Below are 8,219 nucleotides of genomic sequence, written 5' to 3'. Positions count from 1 at the left end.
TTTTCCTCCCAGGTGATACATGGTCTGTGATGAGTCATTTTAAGTTTGTCTCTACTATAAATGCAGCTGAAGAAGGTTGCACGCACTCTCTAGTTTTGGGAAACAGAAGGCTGAGGTTGGACACACAGGGTTTGAGAAGGGCCAGCACATGGAACCATCACCCCTTTAGCTCCAGGTGAGTGCAGAAGGCTGCACTCGCTGGGATGCAGCTCAGTGGGTGCCTCTGAGCCACAGATCCAAAGGTTTCCAAGCCCAGTGGGGCCAGGACAGGCTGGGGGGGAAGACAGGGAGCAGGGCTGCACCAGGGAGGCTTGAGGGACCAAGTGGTGCCCAGCATCCCTCCCAGGAGGGGCACCACTGGCACAAGCCACCCTGGCCCAGGGCTGACACCTGGGGAGAGAGCAGGAGGGCAGCGTGGGGAGCTGGAGGGAGCCCAGCTGACACCCAGGGCACCCCCTGCTCCTCTGGAGCTTCCCACCAAGGGGATGTGCTTGTCACAGATACATCGGTCCTATGTTCAAGTGTCTGCAGAAAGTGAAACTGTAAACTACTCCTGGAAACGCTGCCCTCCAGCCACCCGCTCCACACCACCGAGATGAACGTTTGCTTAGAAAAAGAAAAATGAAAGAAACTTTTTTATCTGTTACCTGTATTGGAATCTTTAAAAAAAGTCAGTGAGGCATTTAACATCAAGTGTAACAACTCTCTCAGGAAGAGCCCAGCATCCATTTCAAAACAGTGACAAGTGACATAACCAGCCTCAGAGACAGGAGACAATAAGCATTGCAAACACAGCTTGCTACATTTACAGTTTTCCTTTTTTTTTTTGTCTTTTTTTTTTTTTTTTCCTTTTGATAAAATAACTGGGAAGGCATTAACAGCTAGAAGGCCCCCTCTGCACTGCCACGTGGAACATGGCAGGACACTGAGGTTAAACTCATCAGTTTGTTACAGTACAACAATCAGTCCCCAGCAGGTGCCAAAACTCAGGGACCCCACAGGCTACAGTGACAAGGTGCCATCAGAGGTGCCAGGGGGCAGCAGAAGAGATGGACAGGCAAAACCAGAGCAGCAGCATCATTATTTTTTAATTTTTTTTTTCCCAAATGAGCACGGCAAAGCAACAAAGCCTCCTCAGAAACACACCTTCCACCTCCACTCTGACTCTACACAGCTCTGTACCTGTTACAGCCACCTGCATTCAGACAAGTTGACCTCAGCAAGGAGGAACTCCTGAGGAGGGGCAGGATGAGGAAGGCTCCCCTGACTCAGCCTCCCTCAGCCTTTCCAGAAGCAGCTGGGGCTTCCCCCAGGCTCTGCCAGTGGCTGGACACCAGCACCATGGAGCTCTCATGAGCTGTGGGACAATCAGCACTCACAGGAGCACGTGTGCAACCTCTCAATCCTCTAAAATTCAAGAAAGCAAAATACATGGTGGAGGTGAGGCATTCAAACTAAAAGCAAGGCCTAACTCCCTCCTCTGCAGAAGGGCAAGAGCTCCCTCAAATGCAAACCCCCTCTGGACAGCTGTCCCTTCACCCAGTGGGGACATGAGCCTGGCTGTGGCCACTGTGACCCATCTGGGCACAGACCAGGCACCCGGGGAGCTCCCTGCCCTCTGCCAGCCCCCACGCTGGCATGGAGCAGGAGGGAAGAGTTCTGTGCTCCCTTCCCTGCAGGAGCACAGGGCTGAGCCAGCAGCAGCTGCCTCGGGCTGTCACATCCATCTCTGCTCTGTCCTGCCCTGTCCCATGACAGCAAAACAAGGCACACGGGCACTGGGACCACTGGGATTGCTCTTCTGACCCACCTTCCCCTGGGTGCACACACCAGTGTGACAAGCCACTGACCTGGCAGAGGGGGAAGGGAAAACACTTCCATGCCAAGACTAGATCCTCAGAATCAGAAATTTAAAATCACTTAAAAATCAGTATTTTGGGAAATCCTCTGGGAAATGTCCTACCTCTTCTACAACCCAAGCAATTCCACAGTCTGCTCTACAAGCAACAACTCCATAGCAGCAGCTCATCCCTCCCCATTTCCTATGAATTTGTTGCTGAAATGCAGACAATTGGCTTCAAGAGAGCCACATGCCAATGAAAGGAGCACAGACACAGCAGCAAGGATCACCTGTGGCACATCCAGACCTGCCTCCACTTGCAAACAACCAGCAACACATCTACAATGTCCTCGATCGACTCTCCAGCCTCTTCCTCAAAAATCTGGGACAAACCACCTAGAAATGTAACCTCAGAGATCTGACTCCAGCTCACAAGAGGGGAAATGCAGAGATAACAGTCACGGCCACAGCACTGTACAAGTGTTACTTTTGCCCATCCTGCCCAGTTCTCACCCCACAACCCCAGAGCACTGCTGCCATAACAGAGACCCATGGCCTTGGATGGGCTGCCCTGCTGCACTCAGGCCTGGGAGTGACACCAGCCGCAGGTGACGTGGCAGGGCTGGACAGAGCAGGGCAGGGTCACAGCACCAGGGAACAGCCAAGCAGCAGCTCCCCAGCCTCTCAAACCCAGCTGTGCTTTCAATCCTAGCAGCAGTTCACTCCAGTCAGACCAGCCCAGCTGTCCCCAGGCAGGATCCTGGAGGCAGGGTCAGTTTGGGAAGGGATGGCCTCAGCCAGGGCGCCACAAGCACCCACAGCCACTGCTGATGGACAGCCTGGCCGTGCTTCCCCCTTGCTCCTGCTCTCAGCTCCTGGCTGCTCCCACCCACCCTGCAGCCACACAGGGACAGCCCTGGAGAGAGGATGACTGCTCCCAGCTAAAAGACAGCTCTGGATCAACTGGATCCCTTGGGAAAACTGCTCAGTACCAGCTTGTGACTTTGCAGAAAGGACAACACACCGAGCTGCACCCTTGGAGTGCGGCATCCACACTGCACACAGGAGCACAGCTCTGGAGCTCACAGGGATGGAGCCTGAGCCACAGCCAAGACTGGTATGCCAGGGACCCAGCAGAAGGAGCAGGGTGGCAGCAAGGCAAGCAGGTCTGGCTGGACAGGAACACAACTTTCCAGTGCTAGCCCTGGAGCATCTCCAGAGATAGCACTGGACATCTCCGAGATCTCACACCTGACACACGTCCCTCACAAAGGATCCAGCTCACAGCCAGAGTCCCCCTGGTGCTGGGAAAGGATGAATCAAGTAAATGCCACAGCAGCAGCTCTGCAGTCACCCCCTGCCTCAGCTGGGTAAGGAGCTACACGGTGTCATCTCAGCCCTTGGAAATGCACAGGGGCTGTGCCCTGAGTGGGAGACTCCACGCAGGCAGCTGCCACAACACAACACACAAGGAAACCCAGCTGAGAGCTCTCCTGTGCCAGGGAGGCCCCTGCTCACCCCTGCACAGGTCCCAGCAGCAGCCCTGAGCCAGTGGCTGCTGTGGGACAGCATTCCCAGGGCTGCCTCATTCCCTGGCAGGTACAGAAGCAGCCCTAGCTCACAGCTAAGAGCAGTGCCCCCAGCTGCTGGGACATCTCCCTGCTCACTCCCCAGCCACGCTGGAAGCACAGACAGGAGCAGAGGCACCTCCTGCCCAGGGAGGGCTGGGGCTGTGAGCAAGGCCATGACAGAAGAGTCGCTGTGGTGGGGACAAGGCTGCCACGGTACCAACACAGCGGAGCAGAGTCCTGGATGCGACTGCCCTCAGCCCTGCCCCAGGAGCCTCAGGCCTGGCAGGGAGGCTCCATGGCAGGGAGGCATCCGAGCGAGCTGCGGGGTCAGAGGAAAGGCCGCAGGGAAGATCAGCTCGGCAGCAACGCCGGGAGGAGTCTCTGGGCCTGGGGAGCCAAGAGCCCAGCGCACCCCAGGCTGCAGGAAGCCAACAAGCCTCCCCGCTCCAGCTCCACCATAAGGCAACTTTTTTTTTGTGTGTTTTTGGGGTTTTTTTGTTTGTTTTTTTTTCTTTTTTTTTCTTCAGTAATATTCCAAGGAAGAAAGCAAAGGGAGATGTGTCTTTTTTTTTTTTAAGAGTTTTTCTGTTGTTGTTTCAGAGGGGTTTGTGGGTTGTTTTTTTTTTTTCTTTTATGTCATTTTTTCCAAGGGAAAAGGAAGAGAAAAGCTCCTTCAGCAAAGTCCTGTCTTTGCAAGCGATGGGCATTCCTGGGGCAGCGGGTGCACCGTCCACACAGGCTCGAGTCCAGGTGCCTGCCAGCCTCCCAACCAGCCATCCTCGCAGGAAGGAGTCACAACAAGCCTATCCTCGGCAAAGGTCCTTTGGTTGACTTCCAAATTGTCCGTGACAGAAGGGAGAGGTGGACAGAGGGAGAGCCAGACCCTCGGGAAGGCGAAGACGTTGGGGAGAAGGGAGCAGGAGGACGAGGAGGGCGATGCTCCTGGGGGAGGCGGCGTTGGAGAGGCCCCGGGGGCACCAGCCGGGTCATGGAGGTCAGAGGCTCCGCAGCAGCATCGGCACACGCTGTGGCTTCGGTCCCCCACTGGGGGGAAACCTCGCTCCTCCGAGCTTCCTGAGCGGCTGCTCCGCCGTCCATCCCAGGGGGACACACAGGGGACTCGTTGGGGCCACACAGAGCAGACTTGTTTTGGTAAATCCAGACGAACTTCTAGCAATAATTTAAAACTTGATATATATATATAATAATAAAAAAATCTCCCCTTTCCAACCCAGCCAGAACACATTTTTTTTTGTTTTGAAGAGACACTAAGACATGAGTGTGTGCACAAGAGGAGAGAGAAGGGAAAAAGGTTGGGTCTGCTGGGAGCGGGTCTGGCTCTGGTCAGGGTAGTAATAGCAAAATGGTGTTTTGGATGCAGATCGTCTTTGCTTTCCAGCCACAAGAGAAGAAAATCATGTGCGTTGAAGTTTCTCCCAAGCAGCCTATTCCTGGGAACCCACCTTGCAGCTCCCTTCCTGTCCCACCCCTCATGTCTGCCCCTCTCTGAGCCATTCCCCACCACCCCACCCCACCCCGGCAGGAAGCTGCAGCCTCTACTTCCCCACTGTCTGCGACTCTGCAGCTGATGGGGCAGGGGATTGCTGGCTCAGGTTTTTGGCATCCTCTTGTGCAGGCTGGCTGGGTGAGGCGTGGCCTTGGCTGGATGGGCACTGGCTGACCGTTTTGCTGGAAGACTGGGATGGGTAGCGCTTCCTGCCGTCTCCCCCTGACGTCGTAGGGTATCGCTTGTGTCCACCTTCCTCCCCCATGGGTGGCTGCAAGAGAAGCACCCCAGGATCAGCACAGCCTCCTCCAAATGCAGGTCCTGATCCCTCCTCTGGGATCAGCAAACAGCCTTCCTGCAAGCTTCCAATTGCAGCTTCCCTCTCTTCCTGGCCCACACACACTCACCCTAAGCACTCAGCTTCCCTGTCCCAATTTCCTGCTGCCACATTTGACAGAAAAACTGCCTGACTTCCACAAACTGACCACAGTGGTGACAACTTGCTCTTAGTCACCTGCTTCCCACACAGAGGCACAGTCCCTAAATTTGGGAGCCAAAGCTCCACACCATGCTGGCTCTACTCAAACCATCCAAGCTCCCTTTCCTCTGGGACAGGCTCACCCAGCTCTGTCATCCCACACTCACTGGGTTTGCCATATTCCAATCCCGCAGTTTGTTCCCAGTCTGGCTGCAATGACTGGGAGTGACAGTAGGTGTCACTGCCCCCCCTCCTGCCACCACGTGGGGATCCCCAAAATCCCCCACCCTCAGAGGACAGGGCCCCCAGTGAGGTGCAGCAATTGTGTCTACTCACATCTACTCGGAAGTCCTCGAGGCGCTTGAACTTGCTGAGGTATTCTTGCAGTTTGCTGTTAATGTCCAGATTTTTGGCTTTGGAGTATTTTAAGAAGGCCCAGAACTTTTCCAGCCCATAGAGCTGCCCTGGAGGGAAGAAAAAAACCCAATCCAGATGTCAGCAGGACAAAAACCCAAACAAGACACCTTTCCTCCAGGCTTCCCCACAAACTCTACTGTCCTGCTGGTGGGCACAGCCTAGGCAAGATGGAACACCTGGAGGGAAGCAACCTACATCAGTCCTGGGAGCCCCACCTTGGGATGTCCCCAGGCTCAGCCACTGCAGGGCCTTGAGAAATCCCACAGGAAATGGTGCCTGTACAGGAATGCTCTGGCAGAGCTGCAGCCTCCCACTGCCCTCCTCCAAGCCCCAGCAATCTTCACTATGGTGAACTCAACCCTCTCCTGTGAAATGAGCAACAGGACCAGTCCACAGCGCTATGTGGCTTCCCCAAAGTGATGAGAAGAGGCTCAGGAGGACCACACACCTGAGCTACATCACTGCCAATCCCAGGGGAGCCAAAGGAGGCACCTACCAGCTTCATAATCCTTGATGGTCTCTTCTTGGAAGTCCTTAAATATGTCTGGCCGGAACTTCTTCTCTAGCCCGTAGCTGTAGTATCTGAAAAGGCACTCCAGACCGTACCTGGGAAGGAGCAGCACGTGCAGCTCAGACACTGCTGCACACAACACAGGGCAGCAGCAGCACGAGACTGAGAACAACCCCAGACCCACCTTCAAGCAAGTCAGAGGCACTGCCTTATTTGCCCTGTAGAAGGCCAAACCCTTAGAAAAGGCCACTCTATCCCTCCTCTCTTACCTGTATCCCTCCTTCCCATCCTCCACAGCCAGTTGCTTGAACTCCTCATACATTTTCTTGTTGAAGTGATCTCGGAGGAAGAAGGACCAGAACCGGAAAAGCGTGTTCATCTCCTGGGACTGACCAATGCCCAGTCGTTTCCGCTCTGTTTGGGGAGGAGGGGATGATTACAAAGCCAATCCTCCCCCAGGCAATCAGGGGCTCATGTGCAGGAGGGCCCTGTGGCACTGTGATGACAGCAACCCAGTCCCAATACTGGACACCATGAGCACAGCCCATGCTCGCCAGAAACCTTGGGGACACAGCAGCTGCCAGCAGGGCTGTCCTGTAGGACCCTGTGTCCCTCCCTGCCATGTTCCTGTCCCCAGCAGGGCAGAGCACCTCCTGTCCCTCCCCTCAGTGCAGGGTCCCTACCGTTAAGGCAGCGCCGCCGGTACTTGTGGTAGACGTGTTGTGTGAAGCCGTTCTCCTTGAGCAGCTCGTGGGAGGGATGCTGGAACTTGGGCAGGGACTGCGGGGTGCAGCCATAGCTCCCCACAGCCGGGGTCCCCTCCGAGGGGCTGGAGCTGAGGTGAGAGACTGCTGTCAGCATCCTTCCTTGGCATCACCCAGGAGAGGGGGGTCACACTCCACCCCACCTGTCTGTTGGTCCCACCCACACCTTGTAACTATCCTGGGCTTGGGGCATGAGCCATGGAGCAGTGTACCAGGAAGTGGACAAAGTCTCTAATCAAGTCTGTCTTGCAATTCTCCAAGGCCACAGATTTCCCCCAAGTCTTTCCATGAAGGGCAGGTTTGGATCCCTGGATGCTGCTTTCCCCTTCCTTCCCACACTCCCTCCCTCCCCCATTTCTGCCTCCTCCACGATCCTGCAGCCTGTCCCTGGTACCTGATGGAGGCAGTCCTGGGCCTGTGCTCCCTGGAGTCCATAACCCAGCCCACGTGGCACTCCATGGGAGGGTTCGAACTGTGCCTCGTCTTCCTCTTCCGCGGAGTCTGCAAGACATGGAGCATCACACACGTGCTCCCCTCCTGCTCAGGCCCCAGCTGGGAGCCCCAGCTCCTGCCCCCCAGCCCAGCCTGGTCCCACCTTGGCATCTATCGTCCTGCCCTCCTTCACCACGGGGTAGAAGCGGGGCGTCTGCGTGGGGTCCTTGAGCTGCGGCGTGCGCGGGGTGCGCGGCGTGCGGGCGTTGCGGTAGTTGGGCGATTCTGGGACGGTCGTGGGCAGAGAGCGGGCGATGGTGGAAGGCTCAGGGACTCCGAAGAGCTTGTTGGCCAAAGCGTCTGTAGGTACTGCAGGGAGAGACCCCCACCCTGTGTCAGCCTGGGCTCCAGGCACTGAGGCACTGCCAGCCAGCAGATGGAAGCAGCAGGGGCAGGAACGCAGGGACACGTCCCAGCTCCCCCACACAGGCAGCCTGAAATCCAGATTGGCCACCAAGCCAAAATCCAAGCTGCAGATGCAGAGAGCTCCCCACAAGGTATCTGCTTCCTAGTGGTTAACAGCAGCAACAAATCCCTGTCCCCAAGGACACAGCCCTGGTGTCACACAGGCAAACAAGGTCCAGCAGGCAGCTGCCTTCCAAGGACTCAGAGGGTCCAACAGGAAAGCCAAATCTCAGG

General features: G+C 56.0%; 1 protein-coding gene across 2 annotated transcripts in view; it reads right to left on the bottom strand.

Moving 5' to 3' along the window:
- Window positions 1-811: 811 nt before the first annotated feature.
- The window catches only part of LARP1 (La ribonucleoprotein 1, translational regulator), a 43,734-nt gene continuing 36,326 nt past the window's right edge, over window positions 812-8,219 (bottom strand). For both annotated transcript variants that reach the window (XM_058815602.1, XM_058815603.1), the window contains exons 14-20: window positions 7,684-7,889; window positions 7,483-7,589; window positions 7,008-7,159; window positions 6,594-6,738; window positions 6,310-6,419; window positions 5,733-5,860; window positions 812-5,189 (exon numbers count right to left, since the gene is read on the bottom strand). In XM_058815602.1, the coding sequence (XP_058671585.1) occupies window positions 4,968-5,189; window positions 5,733-5,860; window positions 6,310-6,419; window positions 6,594-6,738; window positions 7,008-7,159; window positions 7,483-7,589; window positions 7,684-7,889 (1,070 nt within the window). In that variant the 3' untranslated portion in view covers window positions 812-4,967. The remainder of the gene's footprint in view (window positions 5,190-5,732; window positions 5,861-6,309; window positions 6,420-6,593; window positions 6,739-7,007; window positions 7,160-7,482; window positions 7,590-7,683; window positions 7,890-8,219) is intronic.

The sequence above is a fragment of the Ammospiza caudacuta genome, chromosome 16 (genome assembly GCF_027887145.1).
Source record: "Ammospiza caudacuta isolate bAmmCau1 chromosome 16, bAmmCau1.pri, whole genome shotgun sequence".
NCBI classification, from domain to species: domain Eukaryota; kingdom Metazoa; phylum Chordata; class Aves; order Passeriformes; family Passerellidae; genus Ammospiza; species Ammospiza caudacuta.
Note: the sequence above shows the minus strand (reverse complement) of the source record. Positions and strands in the feature narration are given on the sequence as shown.